At 45.6% G+C, this 27,469-nt stretch overlaps 1 protein-coding gene across 1 annotated transcript; it reads left to right on the top strand.

The window, feature by feature from the left end:
- The first annotated feature begins 242 nt into the window (after nucleotides 1–242).
- Nucleotides 243–27,469, top strand: LOC147607278 (protein LEAD-SENSITIVE 1-like). Its single transcript, XM_086790422.1, has 2 exons — nucleotides 243–445; nucleotides 26,644–27,469. Exons 1-2 carry the CDS (start codon nucleotides 352–354, stop codon nucleotides 27,297–27,299), a joined length of 750 nt encoding a protein of 249 aa, XP_086646548.1. The 5' UTR covers nucleotides 243–351; the 3' UTR covers nucleotides 27,300–27,469.

Here is a 27,469-nt window from a genome sequence, read left to right as displayed (position 1 = left end):
AAAGAGATTACAACGAAAGAACATCGTCTGTTCCATAAAGAGGCCAAACTGGTCTTGTACATCCGCATTTTTGCTATGGCTAAGAGCGATCTTAAATAAAGATCTCCAATATGTTTTGGTCCTTAGTTAGGCTTCTCAGTGTAAAAAGCCCCAGATGGTAGTCGTGTATATTTTCTCCTTTCAGTTCCTAACATAAAAGCCGCCTTAAAAAAATAAATAAATATTTTAGTCTATTAAAAAGTACTGTGCGGTGCAAATTCTGCCTGTGGCGATCCTCGTGTTTTTGTGCATTCTGTGTGCGAGTTGACGTTTGGCTCTGCAGAGAAACGCAGGCAGTGCTGTTGCAGGGCAATGGGGCTTCTCTCTAACAAAGTGGATCGCGACGAACTGCAAGTCGGCGATCACATCTACTCCTGGCGAGCATACTACAGCTACGCCCATCACGGTATTCTGATAGAGTTTCCTGCCTTCATTTTCCTTGTTGTCTTTTTGACCTGTTGATGTAGATCGTCCTCCTCCTCGTTTCTGTTCAAGAAAACATGTCCAATAACTACATACCTCGTCTCCCAGAGCTGGATAGTGAGGTTTTATGTCCTCTAGCTCTGACGTTCTTATGTACACGGTGGTACGTTTATGGGCAAAAAATATTAAGATCGATGAGCAATCTTGACCATCCTGTGCATGGCAGATCAGAGCTACGCTCACATCATGGAATTTCGAAATGGTTTTCTGGCCGAGTATCTTGTTTTTGTAGATGTCTTGAAGAAGTTTGGCCTCCATCTTTTTGTTTAAGAAAATACGTCGAGTAATCGAAGGCCACGTACATACCTCAAGCCAAGAGACATACACGTTGTAAATTAAGCAACACGTGTGGGTATGGTCATACTTTTTATGGGCAAAAAAAAGTATCATGATAGATGGGCCAAACTTGTGCGTTCCCTTCCCGATTGCTCACAATCCTGATCCCCCCCTCCCCCCGCACTGTAGGCATGTTTGAGAGCTAGTGTATATGACATGTTTGAGAACTTCATATACACTTGGAAAATGATTATAAGGAATCTTCTTGGATTAATTTAGTCATTAACTTGATAGTGAATTCTCCTTTTTACATCAATCATGTTATAGGTTTCTCTTTTTTGTGCCCACTCTTGATTGGAGGGAGGACACCTTCACCATTGTTGACGGTTTTCCTTGAGCTTGTCATGATCTGTGGGGATAGGAGCATTTTCGGCATTCCACTGAGCTCTCATATCCAGGCTTGACGAGTAGTAAGTAGTGAAGTTGATGGTGTGTTGATTTGTGTCCATAGTCAACAAACAATCCGCTATTCAGACATCAAAATCTTTAGAGCAATGGATGGTAGGTCTCCTTCCGCAACTTCAAGACATCTGGTCGAGGAATGACCTCCTGCCCAAGCTCCCACCCACATCCTAAGGACCATCAGCTGGAGTTGGTCCTACCTCCTTGTTCCTCGCTCCGTGAGTGTGTACTGTGCAAAGTTCCCTAAATCCTTCTCTTTCTTTCTCTCTCTCTCTCTCTCTCTCTATATATATATATACCACTGTAAGCCCAACCGGGCGTGATGTGACAGATTCCACCACGTATCCAGGAGATAGAAACATAGAGAGAAGGTAAAGGGTCCCTGGGTGGTTGTCGGGAGAAGGAAGGCTCCTCAAGAGGTGAATTTATAGTTGACTGATTGGGTTCATGTGGCACAGAAGACAATGTCTCGACGAATGAAGACTTTGTTTGATCTTGGATCAAAAACTTTGTAAGCCTTTGATTCAGAAGAGTAGCCCACAAAAATGAGCAACTCACTCCTTGGCTCAAGCTTGCCTCTTGTGTCATTCGGAGTGTGAGTGTACGCACGACACCCAAAGACACGGAAATGGGAAACAGTCGGTTTTTTGCCATAACATGCCTCAAATGGTGGGGTCCTGTGAGAAACAACGACCGTAGGGCAATGGTTCAGAAGGTACACCGTAGTGTTGACCAATTTTACCAAAGGCGTTCAGGCAGCTCAGTTGCAAAAAGCATGGAGCGTACCATATCCATCACAGTCCGATTCTTGTGCTCGACCACTCCATTTTGTGAGGGGGAGTTGGTGGACGTGAGTTGGCGTTGAATGCCCTGTTGTTGCAAGAACTCAGTAAATTGATGGGAGATAAACTCACCACCATTGTCATGTTGGGGTAAAGGCATTATGCCCACCCTTATAGTGTGTACAAGCCCATAAGTTATAGTACATAGTACACTTAGTACTTTTAATGTACTAAGTGCACTATGTGTACTAGTGCAATATACATGTGTGATAGGGGAGTCACACACTCATATTATGAGTTGACTTATCCCCACAACTCTCTCTCTCTCTCTCCCTTGTTCTCTCTGTGTATGTCTCCCACACATGAATCTCTAAACCCTAATTCCTGTTTCTCCCACTACAACTGGTATCAGAGCTGAGAAGAAGGCCAAGGGTGATCAAACCTGCTGACCTGTAAGCCATGCCCACAACAAACACCAGCAGGTGACAGGCTGAGGAAACCAGCCGCTGGAAGAGAAAGCGAGAAGGTGCCAGCCAATAGAACCGGGAGTTGTCAGCGTATGCGCAGACGATCTCTCTCTCTCTGCAACTTACGCAGGCTGCAGCTGAAGACAGTTGACGTGGCAGAGCTAAACGTAGCACACCACAGGCGGGCGTCAACAGTAGGCGGAGACAGCGTAGGCGATTTAGCGCTACACGGCGAAGGCAAACGTGGGCGACGACGAGCGGATTTGCCAACGTAAACGTGGGCGACGTGCGGGAGAGTCTTTGTTTCCATCGTCGCCGACTCAATAGCGTAACTCGCCTTACGTGGGCTACAGGGCGCTGCAGTGCAGGCTATTATACCACCATCTCTGTCACGGCTTCTGCTTACGCTTCCATACGTCGTCGGCAAAAGCTCACAACGCCTCCATCTCTGCCTCAACCTGTGCTTGAGAGATAAGCTCTCGCCTGTAGGCATGCGCATCTTCCTGCAACCCTTTGTTGCTGACCTGAGTCGAGTCAGACTTCTACAGCACGCCTGCGAGGAGGTACAGGTGCCCAATTGCTCAATTTTTGAGCAAAATTGGCAAAATTGGCAAAATTGGGTGACATTGGTCACAATCAGGATCAATTTGCAGGAAATTGGATGTCGAAATTTGGGGCTTTTGATGTAATTGTGCAATTAAGCACTCATACATGCTGTATGATGTGAAAAATCGCACATTTGGGCAAAATTGCAGCACATTGCAGCAAATTGCAGTGCAAATCAAGGGGCTTTTGTGCCGATTTGGTTGATTTGCATGCAGGCAATCGCATTTGATGCTGTGGATAATGTGTTGATGCCTTACAAGCACTCAATGTGCCTGTAAATCAAGGGGCTTTCATTATTTGGATGTATATGTGGTCAGGGGGAAGCATCGTGAACACTCTGGATGCCTTCATGTGCGTCAATGTACCATGTATGATCAGAAATTGATCTTAAATCAAGGGGCTTTTCAAGTTCGTATGCTTGTTGAACTTGGCAAAGCAGCAGGCAAGACATTTATGCCTTGAATCCTCAAAAATCAGCTTGCAGTCAAGGGGCTTTTGCCCAATTTCTGTTCGGGACTGTTGTATGCAGTGTACAGGACTGTAAAAGTCTGATTTTCACTCATTTGGACAGCCAGGAGAGCATTTATTGCTATTGTACCTGCTGGTACAGATTTGGCACAGCTTTGTGCAAGTTTTGGCATGGCTGTACACTGTTTTGAGTGACCAAAAGGCTCAATTTCAGCTGCTGTACTTGCCGGTACAGGTTTGGTACATCATTGGTGAGCACTTGGTACTGCTGTACAGTACTTTGGAAGGGCAACAGAGCACATTTAAAGTGCTGTCCAAAATCTGAAGCAACCAGATTTTGGTGATTTCATCACATAAAGTGGGAGAAAAGTTGCATTCTTGCTTCCGCAGTGGGAGATAAAGCTTGGGAGAAAAACTGTGAGCACTCTGTGTGCTTTTGGTGCAGTGTTTGCACATTTTGCAGGGAGTCAGGCATTGACAGGTTGCATATTGCTATGGCAACCACAGGTGAGAGCTCTTCATTGCTTCACATCAAGAAGCTTGAAGGCTCGCATAATTATGATATTTGGCAAACCCAGTGCTACAATGTGTTGCTCCAGAAAAAGCAGCACAAGCCTATCAAAGAAAGGGGTGTAATGCCCGCTTCTCTTACTGCTGAAGAGTGGGAAGATATGGATGAGCTGGCAAGATCTACTATCATGTTGTCTGTGTCAGACTCATTACTTTTCAGCATTCGTGAAGAGAAGACAGCTTGGGGAATGTGGCAGAGATTGCAGGACTTGTATGCCCAACAAAGTGCCTCAAGCAAAGTGTATTGGTTGAAGAAACTCATAGGTCTTCAGATGAAGGAAGGGGCGTCTATGACAGCCCATTTAAATGAGTTTAATGGTATTGTCAGCCAAGTTATAAATCAAAAGTTGGCAATGGACGATGAGTTCAAAGCCACTTTTCTGTTATGCACTTTGCCAGAGAGTTGGGACACATTCAGGACAGCCACTAGCAATTCGCATGCTATGCTGTCATATGCAGATGTTGAGGGTGCTCTTCTTCAAGAAGAGATGAACAGGAAAAACAACTCTGTTGGAAAGTCCAATGCAATGAATGCACGTGGGAGATCCCAGCAAAGGGGAAAAAGCCAAGAAAGGGGAAGGAGCAAGTCTCGCTCCAAAAAGGATTTGGAATGCCATTATTGTGGCAAGAAGGGACACATTAAAAAGCAATGCTACAAATGGAAAAATGATCAAAAGGAAAAGGGAAAAGGCAAAGACAAAGAGAAAGATGAAGCCAAAGATGTAAAGCCAAAGGGCAAAAGTGGAGTCAAGATTGAAGAAATCAATGTGTCACATGCAGGTGGCAGTGAGGATGAGGTCCTATTTACGTCTTCACTTGATGCCCATTCACTTCTTACAGGTGGTCATGGTATGCACTCATGGATCATTGATTCAGGTGCCTCCTTTCATGTCACAGGTTGCAGAGACTTGTTTGTCAGGTATACTGCTGGCAATGAAGGAGTTGTTTATTTGGGTGATAACCATGCATGCAAGATTCTTGGCAGAGGTGATGTGAGGCTTGTGTTTTCAGATGGCTCACAGCTTATGCTCCATGATGTCAGGCATGTGCCTGAGATCAAGAAGAATCTGCTTTCTACTGGACAGCTTGATGATGCTGATTATGTTACCACATTTGGTCGTGGAAAGTGGAAAATTAGTAAGGGCTCACTGGTTGTTGCCAGAGGCTCTAAGGTGGACACTCTTTATTTCATGCATGCAGGTGTTTGTCACCATGCAAATGTAAATGCAACCGAGCTGCCGGAAATCTCTATGTGGCATAGCCGGTTGGGACACATGAGTGTCAAAGGAATGGAGCAATTGTCTCGTTTGGGTTACTTGCCTTCTCTAAAGTTTTCAAGTTTTCAGTTTTGTGAGCATTGTATATATGGCAGGCAACTGCAGTGCCCCCACAAGAAAGCTCTTGGACTGAAAGATGCTCAGTTAGAGCTTGTGCATACAGATGTACGTGAGATGCCTCAGCTTTCTTTGGGAGGGGCAAAATATTTTGTGTCATTTATTGATGATGCCACACGCAAGGTGTGGGTCTATCCTCTTCGTTTGAAGAGTGATACATTCTCAGTGTTTGAGAAGTTTGTTGCTCTTGTTGAGAATCAAACTGGCAAAACACTGAAGGCTTTGCGTTCCGACAATGGTGGAGAGTATATGTCCAAACAGTTTCAGGACTTTTGTGATGCTAAAGGCATCAAGAGGGAGCTCTCTACTCCTTATGATCCTCCACAAAACGGGACAGCAGAGAGGATGAACAGGACCATTCAGGAGAAGGTCCGTTCTATGTTGTCACATGCTGCATTACCTCATGGTTTTTGGGCTGAAGCTGTTATGACAGCCGTTCACCTTATAAACAGGTCACCTGACACGAGGCTTGGTGGGAAAGTGCCAGAAGAAGTATGGACAGGGAAGCCTCCGTCATACAAGCACTTGAGAGTGTTTGGTTGCGTTGCGTACGTGCACATACGCAGGGAAATGCGCACCAAACTTGATCCTAAGTCTCACAAATGCATATTCCTAGGATATGGTGACAGAGGTGAAATGGGGTATAGACTTTGGGATCCCATAAATAGAAAGATTATACGCAGCAATGATGTCATTTTTGATGAAACATGCATGTATAAGGAGCCTGCAAGGCAACAGGAGCCTGGCAGAGTCATCTTTGATGATGATGGACATCATGGACAACAACAAAGGGCTGTAAATCAGCCATTACAGCAAGAAAACCAGCCCTTAAATGGTGCTGAAAATGGTCCAAATGGACAGCCAGAGATGGCAGAAGGTATCCCTATGGATATACCACAGTTAGAAGAAATACCGGGCATGATTTTTCAGCCCTATGGCATGGAACAGGAGCCACCAATGGGTGATATGCAGGCTGGACAGCAACCTGCAAATGATGGTCATTGGGTACGGAGGTCCACTAGACCCTCCAGAGCCCCTGACAGGTTTGTTCCAGGGGTTGACTACTTGATGCTCACTGACTGTGGGGAGCCCTCATGTCATCTTGTATGTTGATGATATGTTGATTGCCGGGAAATCTCGTAAGGAGATGGATACCTTGAAGCAGAGGCTGCATCAAACCTTTGATATGAAGGATTTGGGTGATGCAAATCACATCTTGGGTATGCGGATACTTCGGGACAGAAATCAGCATGTGTTGTATTTGTCTCAGAAGGAATACATTGGCAAAGTTTTGCAGAGGTTCAATATGGACGGGGGGGAGAAGACTAGTACTCCTTTGCCATATGTGAAACTCAGTGCTATGGACAGCCCACAGTCGGATAGTGACAGGGCTGATATGGCCAAGATTCCATATGCTTCAGCTTGTGGCAGTCTCATGTATGCCATGGTTGCTACTAGGCCGGACATTGCATTTGCAGTGGGAGTGGTTTCTAGATACATGGCCAACCCTGGCAAGAAGCATTGGGAAGCAGTGAAAGGTGTCATGAGATACTTGAAGGGCACACAGGATTTGTGCATTTGCTTTGGCAAACAGGATGCATTAGTGCATGGTTACACGGATTCGGATTATGCCGGTCATCCAGATAACCGGAAGTCTACTACCGGTTATGTGTTTACATTCATAGGAGGTGCTGTGTCATGGATATCCAGGATGCAGAAGTGCACTGCCTTATCTACTACAGAGGCCGAGTATATTGCAGCCACAGAGGCTTGCAAGGAGGCATTACGGCTATCTCGGTTAGTGGTTGATTTGGGTTATACAGGGGATATTCCATTGTTGCATTGTGACAGTCAGAGTGCCATCCAGTTGGCAAAGAACCCTGTCTTTCATGCAAAGACGAAGCATGTGGATGTGAAGTATCACTTCATCAGAGAGGTGATAGAGAACAAGCAAATTCAGCTTGTTAAGATTCACACGGATGACAACCCGGCTGATCTGTTGACAAAGAGTTTGCCTCCGGAGCGGTTTGCTCATTGCAGACACTTGATGGGCATTGGATGAGGCCAGTTTCAGCCTTGATATGGCCTTGTATATTATCATGTACATGCTGATTTTTTTCTTTTCCTTTACTTAAGGGCACTTTGCCTTTAAGTGGGAGGTTGTTGGGGTAAAGGCATTATGCCCACCCTTATAGTGTGTACAAGCCCATAAGTTATAGTACATAGTACACTTAGTACTTTTAATGTACTAAGTGCACTATGTGTACTAGTGCAATATACATGTGTGATAGGGGAGTCACACACTCATATTATGAGTTGACTTATCCCCACAACTCTCTCTCTCTCTCTCCCTTGTTCTCTCTGTGTATGTCTCCCACACATGAATCTCTAAACCCTAATTCCTGTTTCTCCCACTACATGTCACTGGCGAGTAATCCCAATCGAGACGCCCATTTGATTAGTGACTAACCGAACCCACGTGGAAAAGTATTGGAAGGCATCTGATTTATGCTCAAGAAATACACTCACATGTACCTCGAATAATCATCAACAATTAACATGTAGTAGAGGGACCCATTCAAGGAGGGGGTTGGGAATTGCCCACTCAAGTTGAAATGAATCAACTTGAGGATACCCTGGGCACGATGAGTAGCATGATGTGGGAATGATGGTGAATGATGTTGTTTACCCATTTGACGTGGCTGGAAGACATCCTTTGTCAGTTTGAGGCTGGGTATGCCTTCAACTAACTGGTCTCGAGGCAACTCATAGAGTGTGTCATAGGGCAGGTGACCATAGCGAAAGTGCCATAGTCGCTCAATGTCCGAAGGAGCTTTGGTCACATAGGCACGAACCCAATGAAACTCAGAACCCTTGGAAGATGGCTCGGATAAAAAAGTAGACATCCGGTATAAACCATCCCTTTTGTGCTTGGCCATGGGCAACAACAAGACCGGTAGTCTCATCAATTATCTCTACAACTCGCTTGTTGAAGTAAACTCCACGATCGAGTTGGGTTAGCTGAGGTACAGAAAGTAAATTGAGGCCCAAGTTAGAAACAAGATAGACATTGTCGAGTGTTGCTTGATTGGGGCCTGTGTTGGTGTGTCAAATAAAATGGTGCCAACAGATTTGATGGGCATGAGTGTGCTGTTGCCACATTGAACTTCACCCTTAGTAGGTCGTTGAGAGATGAAAATGTCAGCATTGCGTGCCATATGGTGTGTAGCTCCACTATCAACTACCCAAGTGACCGGATGGCCATAGGGAAGTGTTGGGTGGGCTTCGATGATAGGCACATAATGATCATCAAGTAACTGAGAAACCTGAACAAGGGCGGACGCTCTAGGTTGTTGTTTCTTCGTCCATTTGGAAGAGTAATCAACCTCAAATGTGACCTGAGTGACATTGGCCGAGCGGTTGAGATGTGGTGTAAGAGATGACCAATCAGCCATCTCTTCCGGGGTGGTAAAAGAAACTGATTGGGTGGGGGGCCTTGAGTGACTTGACCAATGGGTCGCCACGGAGATGAAATAGGCCTTAATCACTGTCTCTCTCTTCTTCTCTCTCCTCTATCTTAATCATGTTTATTCAACATCTTGTTCTTAATAAGGCTTAGGGCTGTGGATCAGCACAACAAAGCTTCCGTGCATGCAACAATCATCATCATCATCATCATCAACATTATGGAGGGCGTGGGTGACCAGTCAGCAACCAACAAGACTCTCAACAGCAATCGGCAGCCATTTGGGACTCCAGCAGGCGGTCGGCTAGTAGGTTTGGACAACATTGAAATAAGGGCCGCATTTAAATGATATTTTATGCAATAATATTTGTCCTGCAAACAGGCCGACAACATCTCAGTGGACTGACTAGCATCCTCAAGCCATATATAAGTAGAAGTCATCATTAGCAGTGCATTATTCAACCTTTTGAAGAAGATAGAAGTCAGTAGAAGTATGTAGAGGGCCAGAGTCACTCCTACGGGGTAGACCAAGGGCCTTGAAGATGTACCGACATTCATGTCACATTTTTGTAATATAATACAAGAAAAACCTTGACAACAAATACTCTTTCTCTTCTCTCCTGTGGCTTAATCATGTTTATTCAGCATCTTGTCCTTAATCAAGCTTAGGGCTGTGGATCAGTACAGTAAGGCTTCCATGCATGCAACACTTAATGCCTATATATGACTAGGGGAAGGTGGTCGGCCAAGAGAAAGGGCTGTCGGCCTATTCATATGTCCACGACTTGATGACGTCAGCATTAAATGCTGTTTCAATCACACGTGTGGCCTTGATGCTGTCAATGTTGTTGATTGGCTGCCCATTATGTTGCCGACTACTCCAAAGACCATAACCTAGCCGTGCTAATGTCCTAAATGTTGTCTAAACTAGGGATTATGTGAGATTTATGCCATGGCACGGGCGTGCACGTGACAGTTGATGTCATGTGCACGCCCGTGCCATGGCTAATCTTCAGCCTAAACATTCTTAATCCTTGATCAGTGCAACAGTAAGGATAAGCATTTAGGTCACCATCAGTAGCATAAGCATAAGAACCATCATCTTCATCATCATCAGTAGCATAAGCATAAGAACCATCATCATCATCATCTGCAGCAGCAGCACATCATTAGTGTTATCAGCATCATCATCATCAGCATTATCATCATTATGGAAGCATAGGGCTTCTGTCGGCAGCCAGCAAAAGCCCTTGCAGTAGGTGGGACAACATGCATGCACAAGCCAGGGCCCAGTAGGGAGTGACAAGCAGAAGGAATAAAAGAAGCGCAGCTTTTACAACAAATTAAATGCAAGTACCTTGTCCAAAGCTGGCCGACTTCTCCTGTAGCTGGCCGATCAGCTCTCCATACATATATTTAAACATCAAGCAATAATTCAGTCTAGAAATCAATTCATAAATTACTCATTTATCTTTAGCATCAATAGACTCATGTAGAAGGGGGCCTAGGTCACTCCTATGGGGCTGACCATAGCCCTACATCATGTACAAGCATCAAGTTACCTTTTTGTACCATAGTAATACAAGAAAACCCAACACCTAATCTCTCTCTTCTTCTCTCTCCTCTGTCTTAAACTTGTGTTAATTAGCATCGATGTTCTTAATCATGCTTAGGGTTGTGGATCAGTACAACAAGGCTTCCTTGCATGGGTATCAGAGCATTCAAGCTCAGCTCACTAAGCTACGTCCCAAGGAAGGTGCACAGTTTCAGCAGAAAGGATGCAGTAGGGTAGCAGGAGGAGTGGTCTGCAAACAGGCGAAGCCAAAGGAAGCATCCCCCGAGGGTAGATACGCATACCCGGTATTAAGCTCTCAGATTATTTCCAAAGGCCTAGCAATAGGCATGATCAGTTCCAGAAGGTGACCCGACGTTGTGTCAAGGTTAAGGGAAAGCAAGCATGGGGACACCAGTGAACAGATGCTCAGTTCTTCATCGAAGTCTTGGAAGTGGAGATCAGGAGTGAAGGTGTTCAGACCAAAAATATCAGTCAGTAGAAGTCAAAGTTAGTAGAAGTTCAAGGTCCCTAGAAGTCTAGGGAGGTAGGATGACAGAGTGTCCACCCCATCATCAAGTTTAGCAGAAGCGAATGTCACGTGCACACTCGTGCCATGGCTAATCTTCAGCATGAACATTCTTAATCCTTGATTAGTGCAGCAGTAAAGATAAGCATTTAGGTCACCATTAGTAGCATAAGCATAAGAACCATCGTCATCATCAGCAGCAACACATCATCAGTGTTATCAGCATTAGCATCATCATCATCAGCGTTATCATCATTATGGAAGCATAGGGCTTCTGTCGACTGGCTGTATGTCACATGCACTCTGCACTTAGTGCATGGTGACAAGATGGCTCATCATCAGAAGTGCAACAGTTGTACAGTTTTAGAACCCAATAGGATGATAATTGTCGTACGCCGTGACCCCATTGTACATCCTCAGTCCAGGATAAGTCAGGCACGAGCTACGTAGGTCATTCCTCAGCCTTAGCAGGTCAGTCAGTCAGTCAAGTCCCTTAACCCACTTGGAGAGAATCATTCATGCATGTAGAGTCAGTAGAAGCCTTAGGGTTTGCATCAGAAAGCACTCTGCATCCTGCATAATATGCATTCATATGCTTGTGCATCATTTAGAACATCCCCGAAGCCTTAGGGAATTTACTGGGATTTATCTGGTATTTTTCCCATATTTATTAGTATTTACTTAGCCTTATTTGCATTATTGGGCATTTATAAATATAAACTTTATTAAATGACCAACCTCCAGTTAGTATAAATAGGCTTGCATAGAGCTTGTTTTCTCATTCAGTCTTCATTGTGCTAAGAGCTCTCCTCTCTCTTGCTTTCAGCCCAAGACTAATCCAGCCCTAGAGCCCATAAGCTTTCTTCTCCAGCCCTTGAGAACCATAGCTTCAGCCCAGCCCTAGGTGCCTGCATTCAGCCCTGAATTCAGCACTCAGTTCAGGCCCAGATTCAGTCCACAGTTCATCCTCAGTTCAACACCAGATTCAGCAGTTTGCAGCCTGCGTTTTGCACAGCCGTACAGCAGTCCATCTGCGTTTCTGTTCCAGCCGTACAGCAGCAGCCCAGCAGCCCTGTTTCTCATGCGTTTCAGTCCTCAGCCCTCTCTACACTTCAGCGTTTCTGTCCACAGCAGATTCCAGCCCTGAAGGTTCAGTCTACAGCAGTTTCCAGCCCTGAAACTGTTGTTTGCATCAGTGTCCAGCCTTCTATGCATCATCCACACATGCAGCAGTCATCTGGTGAAGGTAACATAGCATTCATATGTGTTTTCAGCATTCTAACATAGTGTAGAACAGTCCACCTTCTTCTTCTTTGAGCCTCAGGTGTGCAGCCCTTCCTCATGCCCTTGGGAAGAGTGCATAGGCTCGAGATCAAGTCATTGAGGTGTTTCTACAGCAGTGTACAGATTAGCCGCTCTCCGATCCTCCGAGATCTTGCGTTTGGCTTATCTACAGTCCACAGTCATTCTCTCTAAAGTAATAAAGCAAATACTATCTCGTTATCGGGATAGGGGGCCCTTCAGTGGGTAATTCGGGACCCAATCTGGTGTACAGTTCTCATATCTCTCTCTCTCATCTCTTTAAAGTTTGAAGTAATGAAATGGATTGCTAAACTCACGAAACTCAGGATACAGAAGACGGTGTGAGCATTTGTGTGACAGGATCGTCCAATACAAAGACTTCCGCTGCATATCACATTGGTATCAGATTCAGATAGTCCACACACACCGTATCCTAGCGTGGGGGCATCCTTGGATGGTTAGATTGCGTTCCGGCACGACCACCGACTTCAGCATCATGTCTACAGGAGAGAGTACTCATCAGCCGGAAGACGTCTCCCCCGAAGGAGACCTTGTTCTTCTGCCTACAGCAGACACCATAGCTCTTCTTAGAGCTCAGAACCAGCTACTCATGGAGCGTCTCCAACTCTTGGAGGCAGCAGCAGCACGTCCTTCTACACCTCCAGCAGCACCCGAGTACATCTCCCTCTTCTTTCAGATGGAACAACGAAGGAGAGAGGACGAGGCCCGAAGGAGAAGAGAAAAAGAAGAAAGACGGGACTATGAGGAAGCCCAACGCAGGATCGACGAAGACCGGCGTCAGGCTGAACTCGTCGCTCTGGAACACCAACGTGAGCTTGATCGAGAACGTATGTTACTCGAACACCAACGGGAAAAGGAGGCCATACACTCGAGGTATCAGCAGCTCTCCTCAGTCTCCCCAGTCATAGGTGTCACCAGCCAGCATCCCGCAGCAGCATCAACCACCATCATTCACAGTCAACCGAATTTCAGCAAGTATGATGGTAAGGGTGATCATTCTTCAGTTAATCAATTTGTTCATCAGTTTAATGCTCATTTTCCATTAGCTAGGATCACAGACCCACAAGACAAAGTCCACTTAGCGGCTCCCCATCTCACTGGTGAGGCAGTCACTTGGTGGCAGCATTGGTCTAGTATTCATACAGACCAGGCCACAGGTGTCACAACCTTTGACTGGGACATCTTTGTCCATGACCTGAAGACCAGATTTCTCCCGCCCCAGTACATGACCGGTCTGAAAGACGAGTTCTATGGACTCAGACAGAACGGTTCCCCAGTGCTTCAGTTTTTCGGTAAGGTTATTACTTTAGCACAGCAGTTAGGGTTATCTGAGCAGGCCAAGATGGAGCAATTCATTCGTGGATTGGACTCCAACATTCGGTTCACAGTTCGTAACTTTGAACCAAGTACATATGACCGGGCTTTGACTCTCGCTCAGAATGAAGAAATGAAGCTCAACGGGGGCAAGCCCAAGCAGACATCTCAGTCCAATACCAAACCCCAGCAGCAGCAATCAGCTGCACAGACAAGGAAAGGTAACGCATCTTCTAAAGATGCTAAGAAGGACAGCAGTAATAGCTCTAGTTCAGGGGGTAAGAAGGATAAAGAACCTAAGAAAACCCCTGATGACAAGGCTAAAGCAGGCATTACTAGAGGTTATCTTTCTCCAGAGGAGCAAAAGAAGTACCAGTCAGAAAATAGATGTTTTTTCTATCATATTATAGGGCATGGTAAGAAGGATTGCCACAAATGGCAAGCGGCACAAGCTGCCAAAGCTCCTTCTGCCACAATTGCCACAGCCTCCCTAGCTCCTCCAGCCCCGCCTACTACCTCAAATGCAGTTCAACTTTTACCTTCCATGCACCCTATACCATCCGTGGTATTTGATGCTAAAAAGCAGGAGGGTGAGAGCGATGCTGCTCAGAAGAGCCTTATCCGAGCTTATGGCTCTGCCCAGGGCTGACAGTTTGTAGTCCTTTTCGATATGGGCAGTTGTGAAGACGCCATCTCTCCCCAGTTGGCTAGTAAATTGAACTGCACATTAGTCCCATATCATCTGGATGTGGACGGGTTTACACCTGGTCTTCGCACCCACATTTCCCAGAAGGCACAGCAGTTTGCCTTTGAAGTTCAGAAGGCCTCATTCCAACGAGATTTCATCGTCTCCCCTCTGTTAGGGTGTGACATGATCTTAGGAATTCAGTGGTTCCGTCAGTATGAGCCTATTCCCAATTGGGGGCAGGACACTTTTACTATTTGTAAAGGTTTTCTTGAGCTTGTCATGATTCGGGGGGATAGAAGCATTCTTGGCATCCCATTGATTTCACATCTCCAGGCCAGACGAGCTATCCGCAAGGGAGCAGAAGGAGCACTCCTTTATGTTCATGCTCAAACAGCCCCTCCCTCATTAGTAGCATCCATTACATCTTCAGTCCCTTAGTTAGCAGATCTCCTATCTAGACACCAGGACATTATGCTTAGGGACGATCTCCCGCCCAGTCTCCCACCCTCTCGCCTTGAGGACCATCACATTGATTTGGTCCCTGGATCAGATCCTCCTAGCAGGTTTCCCTATCGTCTTTCCAAGACTTTAGAGGGCGAGTTGGAAAAGCAGTTATCTGAGCTTCTCCGAGCCGGATTCATTCGGCCTTCTTCCTCCCCATTTGCTGCACCTATCCTATTTGTCCAAAAGAAGGACAAGTCTGCACGCCTTTGTGTAGACTACAGGGCATTAAACAAACTCACTATCAAGAATAAGTTTCCTATGCCCAGGATAGAGTACATTTTGGAGCGTTTAGACGGTGCTAAGTTTTTCACTAAGATTGACCTCAAGAGTGGTTACCATCAGGTCCGCATTTTTGAAGCTGACATTCCAAAAACAGCTTTCAGGACAGAGCGTGGTCACTACGAGTTCGTAGTCATGCCTTTTGGGCTTACAAATGCACCCGCAATGTTCAATAAGATGATGTCTAGGATTTTCGCAGTCCATATTGGGAAGTGTGTTTTCATATTCCTTGATGACATACTAGTCTTCTCAGCCACTGCGGAGCAGCATGAGAAAGATGTGGAGAAAGTCTTGCAACTTTTGCGAGATAATCAGCTCTACATAAACGCCAAAAAGTCTATCTTTGGTGTTAAGGAAGTTCAGTATTTGGGCTACATCATCGGTTCCGATGGGATTAGACTGGACCCATCAAAGGTTCAGGAGATCTTAGATTGGGACATTCCTAAGACCGCCCAAGAAATCCGTTCATTCGTAGGTCTTTGTCAGGCCTATAGTACCCATGTCCATCAGTTTTCCAACCTTGCAGCACCTCTTACCGACTTGCTCAAGGGGGTGAAGACTCGCAAGCAGAAAGTCTCAGTTACAGGTAAGGCACTTGATGCATTCCGTGCACTCCAGAAAGCTGCCTCAGAAGCACCTGTATTAAAGCTAGCATCATGGGACGAACCTTTCGAGGTCATCACCGATGCCAGCAATGTAGCCATAGGTGGAGTTCTCCAGCAGAACAATAGACCCGTGGCATATTACAGCAGAAAGTTGGATGTCGCCGAAAAGAATTATTCGGTATATGACAAAGAGCTTTTGGGTGTGATCACAGCGCTCAAATATTGGAAGCCTTTTCTTTATGGACAGGCTTTCACAGTGAAAATAGACCACCAAGCACTTAAGTGGCTTCAGACTATGCCAAGTGCCCAATGGAGTGATCGACAGGCCAGGTGGAGTCAAATCTTTCAACAGTTTGAAGATATGATTGAATACATCCCTGGTAAGCATAACCCAGTAGCAGATGCTCTCAGTCGAAAGTCCAGCATCCAAGCAGTCCAAGAAGCTACCATTCTCGAAATCACGGGGAAAGACTTGGATAGTATGAAAGACCAATATGTCGACTCCCCTGAGTTTGGTACTCAGTATAGTTTGGCCCTCACTTCTGAGCCTGGCCACTATTCAGTACAGAACGGTTGGTTGTTCTACAAGAACCGTCTCTGTGTTACTCGGGAAAAGCGTTCCGCTCTTCTCCACGATGCCCATGACTCCTTAGTTGGAGGACATAGGGGTATCAACAGTACCCTCGAGAAATTAGAACGGTCCTTTTATTGGCCAAAGATGAGGCGTGATGTCTATGCACATGTACAAGCCTGTAAGATTTGTCAAAAAGTCAAGGTTCCCCATACAAAGAAGGCAGGTTTACTTCAACCTTTGCCTATTCCCGACGGACCTTTCATCGACATATCTATGGACTTTGTAGGGCCTCTACCAGCATCCACTGGATCCCGTAACACTCAGTGTTTTACCATTGTGGATCGCTTTAGTAAGTTCTGCATGCTCATCCCATGCAAGCATACGGCCACAGCCGAGGACGTAGCCCGTCTGTTTCTCAAGCATTGGTATCCAATTTGTGGTTTGCCTAGCACCATAACATCAGACAGAGATTCCAAGTTTACCTCGCATTTCTGGAGGGCATTATTTGAAAACTTTGGAACTAAGTTGCAGTTGTCTAGCGCATTCCATCCCCAGACAGATGGCCAGACAGAAATTTATAATCAGTTGGTCTTTGATGTCCTCAAGTCATACTGTCATGACCAGCAGTCCAAATGGGAGCACTATCTTCCATTGGTCCAAGCTATCTTGAACGACACTCATTCATCCAGTGTCGGACGGACTCCATATGAAGCAGCCTTTGGTCGCCGTTTTTCTTCTCTTTTGACGAGAATGGTGTCTCCATCTTTAGAGGCTAATAAAACCACGGAAGCATTTTCCGAGATCATTGAGTCAGTTAAGGACCGTTTGACCAAAGCTCAGGAAGCATATAGCAGACAGGCAAATAAGTCTAGACGAGATGTCCACTTCAAGGAAGGAGATTGGGTCTATTTGCGTATCATGAAGCAGAGATTGAAACAAGTGGGCAAACGTTGTCCCAAGCTTTCATTCCGTAGTTTTGGCCCTTTTCCAATAGTTAAGAAGATAAGTGATGTCTCAATGAAGTTAAAGTTGCTTGCCAGTTGGACAATGCATGATGTTTTCCATGTTTCTTGGCTAAAACCATATGTTGGTCCAGAAGTATTTGATGTTTCAGATGAACAGCAGCCAGACGTGGTAGACGAGGCAGAAGTTATTGAGCCTGAGCAGATCCTTCTTCATCGATGGAAGCATGGTTCCGGTTGACGGATTCGTCAGTTCTATACGAAGTTCCGAGATCGAGGCACCCACGAAGCCGTATGGCTCGATGAGGAGTTCTTCCAGGAGTACCCCCAGTTATTGGCGGACTACTTGGAAGCCATGAACCTGCCGCCAAGCTAATCAGGAGGGAATGTCACATGCACTCTGCACTCAGTGCATGGTGACAAGATGGCTCATCATCAGAAGTGCAACAGTTGTACAGTTTTAGAACCCAATAGGATGATAATTGTCGTACGCCGTGACCCCATTGTACATCCTCAGTCCAGGATAAGTCAGGCACGAGCTACGTAGGTCATTCCTCAGCCTTAGCAGGTCAGTCAGTCAGTCAAGTCCCTTAACCCACTTGGAGAGAATCATTCATGCATGTAGAGTCAGTAGAAGCCTTAGGGTTTGCATTAGAAAGCACTCTGCATCCTGCATAATATGCATTCATATGCTTGTGCATCATTTAGAACATCCCCGAAGCCTTAGGGAATTTACTGGGATTTATCTGGTATTTTTCCCATATTTATTAGTATTTATTTAGCCCTATTTGCATTATTGGGCATTTATAAATATAAACTTTATTAAATGACCAACCTCCAGTTAGTATAAATAGGCTTGCATAGAGCTTGTTTTCTCATTCAGTCTTCATTGTGCTAAGAGCTCTCCTCTCTCTTGCTTTCAGCCCAAGACTAATCCAGCCCTAGAGCCCATAAGCTTTCCTCTCCAGCCCTTGAGAACCATAGCTTCAGCCCAGCCCTAGGCGCCTGCATTCAGCCCTGAATTCAGCACTCAGTTCAGGCCCAGATTCAGTCCACAGTTCATCCTCAGTTCAACGCCAGATTCAGCAGTTTGCAGCCTGCGTTTTGCACAGCCGTACAGCAGTCCATCTGCGTTTTTGTTCCAGCCGTACAGCAGCAGCCCAGCAGCCCTGTTTCTGATGCGTTTCAGTCCTCAGCCCTCTCTACACTTCAGCGTTTCTGTCCACAGCAGATTCCAGCCCTGAAGGTTCAGTCTACAGCAGTTTCCAGCCCTGAAACTGTTGTTTGCATCAGTGTCCAGCCTTCTATGCATCATCCACACACGCAGCAGTCATCTGGTGAAGGTAACATAGCATTCATATGTGTTTTCAGCATTCTAACATAGTGTAGAACAGTCCACCTTCTTCTTCTTTGAGCCTCAGGTGTGCAGCCCTTCCTCATGCCCTTGGGAAGAGTGCATAGGCTCGAGATCAAGTCATTGAGGTGTTTCTACAGCAGTGTACAGATCAGCTGCTCTCCGATCCTCCGAGATCTTGCGTTTGGCTTATCTACAGTCCACAGTCATTCTCTCTAAAGTAATAAAGCAAATACTATCTCGTTATCGGGATAGGGGGCCCTTCAGTGGGTAATTCGGGACCCAATCTGGTGTACAGTTCTCATATCTCTCTCTCTCATCTCTTTAAAGTTTGAAGTAATGAAATGGATTGCTAAACTCACGAAACTCAGGATACAGAAGACGGTGTGAGCATTTGTGTGACAGGATCTTCCAATACAAAGACTTCCGCTGCATATCACACTGTAGACAGGCTGTCGGCAGCCAGCAGAAGCCCTTGCAGCAAGTGGGATGGCATGTAGGCACAAGCCAGGGCTCAATAGGGAGTGACAAGCAGAAGGAATAAAAGCGCAGCTTTTACAGCAAATTAAATGCAAGTATCTTGTCCAAAGCTGGCTGACTTCTCCTGTAGCTGGCCGACCAGCTCTCCATACATATATATAAGTATCAAGCAATAATTCAGTCTAGAAATCAGTTCATAAATCACTCATTCATCTCTAGCATCAATAGACTCATGTAGAAGGGGGCATAGGTCACCCCTATGTTGGAGGAGAATGACTCAAACACAAGAGCCTTAGCCAAGGAAGTGCAGAGGAGATAGAGAAGAGTGAGAGTGAGAGAGAGAGAGAGAACTCACACAATGCTCAAGAATATCTTGAATGTCTTATTGAGGCTCAAGGGAGACCTCGTATTTATAGTAATACAAGGGTATGGGCGGGCGCCCAACTTATGGGGCGCCCGGCGGACCAAATACAAAGAATGCCTTTACAAGGCCCAAATGAGGGCCAAATGTACAAGTAAATATATGGCCGCGAAGCTCTCGACAAGAGCTACGCGATGATCAAGGTCTGGAGGCGAAACTGGGACTTTATACCCAACAACCTCCCACTTAAAGGGCCAGTGAAGCTCCTCTAAGCTATGTAACTCCCACCCGCTGTAGACACATATCAAGCTGTGCTTTTGGCAAACTTTTGGTGAGAGCATCTGCAGGGTTCTCATGAGTGCCAATCTTGACCAAACTGATCAAGCCATCATCTAGCACCTGTCTGATGAAGTGATACCGTACATCAATGTGTTTGGTACGAGCATGAAACATGGCATTCTTAGCCAGGTATATGGCACTCTGGCTATCACAACCAAGGACCGGAGCCCTCTCTGGCAATCCAAACTCTGTGACAAGGCGTGCTAACTAAATGGCCTCCTTAGAAGCCTCTGTGACGGAGATGTACTCGGCCTCAGTAGTAGAAAGTGCTACTATCCTCTGGAGTCTAGAGCACCAAGAAACAGCACCACCTGCAAGAGTATAGATGTACCCACTAGTAGACTTGCGGGTATCAGAATCACCTGCCATGTCTGAATCACAATAACCCTGCACCTCAAGTGGACCTTTACCATACATAAGGCATTTCTTCTGTGTCCCCTTCAAGTACCTCAAAATAGACTTTATAGCATCCCAATGTGCTTTGCCCGGGTTGGACATAAAACGACTGACTACTCCCACTGAATGAGCAATGTCTGGCCGTGTAGCAACCATAGCATACATAAGAGATCCACAAGCAGAAGCATAAGGGATCCCACGCATAGTATTGGCTGCATCATCATCTTTTGGGCAATCATCCTTGGATAGTTTAACATAGGGCTGCAATGGAGCACCCAAAGGCTTAGAATCAGCCATGTTAAATCTATCAAGGACTTTCTGGATATACTTCTCCTGTGAGAGGAAAAGCAACTTCTGTGCTCTGTCCCGTCTAATCCGAAGACCCAAAATATGTTCAGCTGAACCCAAGTCCTTCATAGCAAAAGCTGACTTCAGCTGGTCCTTAAGAGCTTCCAAAATGCTCTTATTCTTCCCTGCAAGAAGCATGTCATCAACATACAGCACAAGTATCACTGGGCTGCCATCTGCATCAGTTTTAGTATACAAGCAATGATCTGCATGGCTACGATTAAACTTTTGGTTAAGCATGAAAGCATCAAACTTTTTGTACCACTGCCTCGGGGCTTGTTTCAGCCCATAGAGACTGCGCTTCAGCTTACAAACCAGATGTTCTTTGCCAGGAATGACAAAGCCTTCAGGCTGCTTCATATACAGCTCTTCATCTAAATCACCATGTAAGAAAGCTGTCTTTACATCCATCTGATACAGTTCTAAATCCAAAACAGCAGTGAGAGCAAACAAAACACGAAGGGTGGTCATTTTGACCACAGGAGAGAAGACCTCCTGAAAATCAATACCTTCCTTCTGAGCATAGCCCTTAGCAACAAGGCGGGCTTTATACTTAGGCTGGCCGTCAACTGTCTTGACTTTGTACACCCATTTGTTAGGAATAGCCTTCCTTCCTTTGGGCAACTCAACCAAGTCCCAAGTGTCATTTGCATGTAGAGACTTAATCTCCTCCTGCATAGCATGCTCCCACTTGTTTCGGAGTTCACAAGACTTAGCCTCTTTGAAAGTAAGAGGCTCACCCTCATCTGTAAGCAAAACATGTTGCAAAGAGGGATCAAAACGCTGAGGTTCCCTCCGAAAGCGAGTAGACCTCCGTACCCAATGATCATTGGCTGGTTGGGGGTCAATATCGGGAGGAATCATAATTTCAGCATCAAAAGGCTGCGGGTTTTCACGAACAGCCTGATTTTCAGCATATAGGGGTTGCTGCCCTACACCTCCAGGAGCATGAAGCGGCTGTCCAACCTCTTCTGGCTCAAATATCACGGACTCATTATCTTCAGCCCTTTGTGAAGCATCCTGGGGCTCATTTTCAGCATCAATGGGTGGCTGCCCTTGCTGAAATTTGACCTTTTTCTGATCACCATGAGAGGCACAAACATTACGGAGCAGCTTTGCCTCATAAAATACAACATCCCGGCTGCGAACCACTTTGTTGGTTGATGGCAACCACACACGGTAGCCCATCTCACCTTCATCACCGTAGCCAACGAAGGTGCCCTTCTCGGACTTAGCATCAAGCTTGTTCCGGTCTTCCTTGCGGATATGCACATATGCATCACAACCAAAGATGCGTAAGTGGGCATATGAGGACGGTTTGCCAGACCAAACCTCCTCAGGGATTCCACCTTTCAAAGCTGTGTGTGGAGATCGATTGCAAACATGAACTGCAGTTTTCAAGGCTTCTCCCCAAAAATCCTGAGAGAGATTAGCTGTGGACAGCATGCATCGAATTCTTTCACACAGTGTACGATTATACCTTTCAGCCACACCATTTGAAGAGGGACTATAGGGGGGTGTAAGTTCCCTCTTAATGCCATTATCATCACAAAACTTCTGAAATTTAGTACTAACAAACTCACCCCCATTGTCAGTGCGTAAGCATTTAATCTTCACTCCTGTTTGAGTATGAACAAATGCATAAAACTTTTGAAATGCAGCAAAAGCATCATCCTTAGATTTCAACAAAGTGATCCATACTTTTCGTGAGTGATCATCCACAAAAGACACAAAGTACTTTGAACCACCTTTAGATTTAATGGGCATGCTGCATATGTCAGAGTGGACCAAGTCCAACTTTTCAGCCTTGCGAGAGGCACGAGAGGAGTAAGAACTCCTATTCTGTTTCCCATACAAGCAATCATTACAAAAATCAAGCTTGCTTCCTTTTGCATCAAATTTGTTCAAAGAGGACAAAATGGAGAGACCCTTTTGGCTCATGTGGCCAAGTCTCTTATGCCAAAGCTCCATGTGGGAGCGTACCTCTGCAAAAGCAATAAACTTACCAGACAAAGCCTGACCATGAAGGCTATATAATGTTCCTTTCTTGCATCCTTTTGAAATCAGCCTTGTGCCTTTGGTCAATTTCCATGTGCCATTTCCAAATATGGCCGTGTATCCCAAGGCATCAAGCTGGCCCACAGACAAGAGACTGGTTTTCAAACCAGGAACATACCTCACATTTGGCAGCACAAACTCACTACCATCCTGCAAAGTCAAATTCACGGTGCCCATACCTTCAATATTGCAAGCATGATCATTCCCCAAGAACACCTTTCCTCGGGAGCCTGCAGTGAAAGTTGCAAAACACTCCTTGATAGGAGTTACATGAAAAGAGGCACCCGTGTCAATAATCCAAGTCTGTGAAAGCACATCAGATTCATACATCAAGGCATGAATAACATCTGGTTCTGTGACATGCAAGTTATGAACATCAAGTGCATTAGCAGAAAAAACACATAGCACATCATCTGAGTCAGACAGTTCCTCTATGACAACACCAGAGGCCACATTGGCCTTGCTCTTGTCCTTTTCAAACTCTTCTGCTTTGCTGGAATTACTCTCTTTTTCCTTCTTTTTGTCATTTGAATGACTGGATTTCTTCTTCCGGTCTTGCTCCATCTTGTAAAATTTGCAATCTGGCTTCTTGTGGCCTTTACGACCACACTGGTAGCATGTAACATCAGACTGCTGGCCCTTGCTCTTGCTTCTACCCTTTGAATTGGTAGTAGTATTTCCCCGCTTGGTCGTCCTTCCTCGTGAGACATTTGCTGAACCGCTAGTCTCTGAGGTCTTCCTCCGGATATCTTCATTGAGAATAGCACCCCTGACTCCATCAAAAGTTAGGTTGGGATTTGTCCCAAGTGACACCACAAGTGTTTCCCAAGAGTCAGGCAAAGTAGTGAGCAAAAAGATAGCTTTCAACTTATCATCAAAAGCAGGCAATCCAGAATCCTGCATCTGATTAAGCACCCCTGTGAAAGTAGTAATATGCTCTACTGCATTCTTAGAATCATCAAGTTGCATATTCATGAGTTTCCTGATGAGATGTACCTGGTTCACCGGCGTGGTGATCTCATAGGTGCTTCTCAGCTTCTCCCAAACGGCATAGGCTGTTGTCAGCCCTTTGAGGTCTACAAGAACCTCATCAGCAACAGCCATCTGGAGATAGGCAACGGCCTTTCTGTTCAGGATTCCCCATTCATCATCTGTCATAGCAGCGGGTTTGAACTGCTCAAGTGCAGTATCACATTCCCGCAGATAGAGGATATTCTGAATCCTCACCTTCCAAAGATCAAACCCAGTGCCTGCAAACTTCTTAATCTCTAGTAGACCCTTAAGATCACTTGTAGACGCCATGACTTATCAAACTGACACTTCAGAAAGTAAGTAATAGCAAGATGTTATGTACCAGATATGGGTTGACTTGTAGGATGCTCGTAGATTGATGAAACAACTTCAAGTGAAGGTGACGTCGTAAGAGAATCACCAGATGTCGATGTAAACTCGCCGAGGGGCAGAAAGTTGCTGTCTTTGGTGTTGCTCGAAGATCCCGTCTGCTGGAGGGCCGTGAGGCAAAGACGGCTGCTGCTAGTGGCCGTGGGACTGCTGGCTGCAGCCCGGACTGCTGCTGGTGGTCGTGGGGCTGCTGGCTGCAGCCCTAGCTGCTGCTGGTAGTCGTGGGGCTGCTGGCAGCAGCGTTGGCTGCTGCTGGTAGTCGTGGGGCTGCTGGCTGCAGCCCTAGCTGCTGCTGATGGCAGCCGTACAGCAGGCAGAGAACAAGACCACAGAAAACGCTGCTGTTTACAGCAGCGCAGCACCAAAAACGCAGCAATGGAGTGCAAAAAAAAAAAACGCAGCACAAGGGGCAGCAAGGGATAGAAGAAACGCAGCACAAGGGGGCAGCAGAGGGAGAGAAAAAACGCAGCACAAGGGGGCAGCAGAGGGAGAGAATAAAAAAAAAACGCAGCACTCTAGAAAGAAAAAACGCACCATCTTGATGATAAAAAGGGAGGTGTTTGACGATCCCGTAGTCAAGTGGTGGAAGACACCTCTAACTCCATAGCTTCTGCATACAGCTTCCCTCCATAGCTCTGATACCAGTTGTTGGAGGAGAATGACTCAAACACAAGAGCCTTAGCCAAGGAAGTGCAGAGGAGATAGAGAAGAGTGAGAGTGAGAGAGAGAGAGAGAACTCACACAATGCTCAAGAATATCTTGAATGTCTTATTGAGGCTCAAGGGAGACCTCGTATTTATAGTAATACAAGGGTATGGGCGGGCGCCCAACTTATGGGGCGCCCGGCGGACCAAATACAAAGAATGCCTTTACAAGGCCCAAATGAGGGCCAAATGTACAAGTAAATATATGGCCGCGAAGCTCTCGACAAGAGCTACGCGATGATCAAGGTCTGGAGGCGAAACTGGGACTTTATACCCAACACCCTATGGGGCTGACCATAGCCCTACATCATGTACAAGCATCAAGTTACCTTTTTGTACTATAGTAATACAAGAAAACCTGACACCTAATCTCTCTCTTCTTCTCTCCTTTGTCTTAAACTTATGTTAATTAGCATCAATGTTCTTAATCATGCTTAAGGCTGTGGATCAGTATAGCAAGTCTTCTGCGCATGCAAGAGTTGATGTAGAGTCTTCAGTGTTGATGTAAAACCTTTGTAGTTGCTCACCACTTCCAAGTTCAGAATTCTGAGCTTCCATGAAGATGCTCACACCTCTGCAACTTGACTATGGCCTCCAAGATGTATAACTCTCAAATCCCACCTCTCTATTCCAATGTGTGCCTCACAAATTCACTCTTAAGCACAATGATAACAGAGATTCCCCTCTTTCTGAACTCTAATTAGTCTTTTAAAACTCTTACTATTAAGGATTACTAAGCTCTCACGCAAGAAGCATACAACCCTCAACACCCAATCTCTCTAGACCTCTCATTAAGCATGTACATAGTTAGCTTATTCACTAATACCAACAAGAGCTCTGATACCAATTGTTGGTTATAGCTAGAGCTTAACAATCAAGACTAAACATGATTAGAGAATGAGAATCAATAAACGCAAGAGACCAAGAGTGATAAGCTCACAAAGAGCCAAGCACTAAGCTTGTTGTTTTATTAGAGCAACATGAATAAGCAAGAGAGAGACTTCCTATATAGATACATTCACTAGAGGAGACACCTACTTCAGCTCATATCCAAGGCCTTACCAACATGTGCCCCTATACCTAGGATGCCACCTAGTATCACCCATGTGCCATGCCACCTCCTCTTCTTATATACCTCCGAGATAATGTGCCTTAGGCCAGAAGCCTATGAAGATTAATGTTGCCTCCCCACCAAGGTTGATAAACAATATTTGCAACAGCTCTCATAGCCTTTGCCTCCAGAGTCCGCGCATTGGAATCAGCTCTCATAGCCTTTGCCTCTGGACTCCGGAGTCCAGGCATTGGAATCTCCCATTACAGGCTTGCACTGTCTCTGCCCCCGTGCATCCCTACTCACCTGTATGTTCAATGGCCACAATCTACCGTACAGTATCTTGTTAGTTATGACACATGCACCTGAGGCCTGAGGCACATAATAAGATTTCACAAGAGATGCTGGATCTTAAAACTTTGAAGCCAACAGACCAAGAAGATAGATGAAGCATGTGTGGCTGTTTTTGACTGTTTTTTGAATGCTTTGGTCATTTTTGGACAATTTAGATCAGATTTGACCAGCGTTGTGACAAATCTGCTCAGAGTTGAGCAAGGTCACGGTCGTTGGGACTTGCTGACCTGCCTTTGACTTGGGTGGACCAAATTTAGAAGAGGAGTTGAGACTACCTTTGACCTGGGTGGACCAAATTTAGAAGAGTATTCTATCAATAGTCGACTATCAAGGACTTGCTTTTGACTGGTTTGAAGCGTTAGGTGTTTTGTTCATAAACTACTGATCTCTTTAGAGCTGATGAAAAGTCTTAGCGATTTGGCCATGGTCTCATATATCTTCTCTGTTTTGCTAGGAATCTATATTGGTGATGGGAAAGTTGTACATTTCACACGAGGGCAAGGCCAGGAGATGGGGACTGGCACCTTCTTAGACAATTTTCTTGGGAGCTGGGCCCCGCCTCAATCTTCTCGGTTTTGTGAGCAATGCAGCCGGCACATGCGAAACAGCAACGGAGTGGTAGCTTCCTGCTTGGATTGCTTTCTCAATGCAAGGCCTCTTTATAGGTTTCTATATGGGGTGGATACAGCCACTTTCTTTGCGAAGGCCCGAGGTGGAACCTGCACGCTTGCAGAGTCAGATCCAGTGGAAGAAGTCCTCCATCGTGCACTGTACCTTCTAGAGAATGGGTTTGGAGGGTACCATATATTTCGTAACAATTGTGAGGATTTTGCCATGTATTGCAAAACAGGACTGCTTTTGATGGATGAAAACGCACCAGGAAGAAGTGGGCAAGCAGCCACCATGATGATGGGTGCTCCTGTGGCGGCTGTTCTTCTTTATCCAGCAAGCTTGCTCGTGGGTGCTGGAGTGTATTGCCTCAGCAGATACGCAGTTGATCTTGGCATCCGACAAGATGTGATAAAAGTTCCTGTAGAAGATTTGGCTGTAAATTTGGGTTGGTCTCCAATGGCATCAGCAGCTGAGCAACACGAAGACAAACCTGTGTAGAATAATGTTGCCATGTGATTTATTCTGGAACACCCATTTCCATTTTGATGCTTGTGTAAACTAGACATGCTTGCTGCAATGTTGCATTTATGGGATTTCAGCATTACTTGTGATCAGAAGTCATGATTTTGGCTTTTTGATTATTTACATTGGATGAGTGATTTTGTGTC

This window comes from Cibotium barometz, chromosome 55 (genome assembly GCF_041138505.1).
Source record: "Cibotium barometz isolate CiBa-2024 chromosome 55, ASM4113850v1, whole genome shotgun sequence".
Classification (NCBI taxonomy): domain Eukaryota; kingdom Viridiplantae; phylum Streptophyta; class Polypodiopsida; order Cyatheales; family Cibotiaceae; genus Cibotium; species Cibotium barometz.
This window is presented reverse-complemented; position numbering and strand designations above follow the sequence as displayed.

What these genes read in the sequence shown, in the direction of transcription:
- LOC147607278 (XM_086790422.1), top strand. Translation starts at nt 352, where the DNA reads ATGGGGCTTCTCTCTAACAAAGTGGATCGCGACGAACTGCAAGTCGGC. An exon ending in CTACAGCTACGCCCATCACG is followed by an intron (nt 446 to 26,643) that starts GTATTCTGATAG and finishes CTGTTTTGCTAG; the next exon opens with GAATCTATATTGGTGATGGG.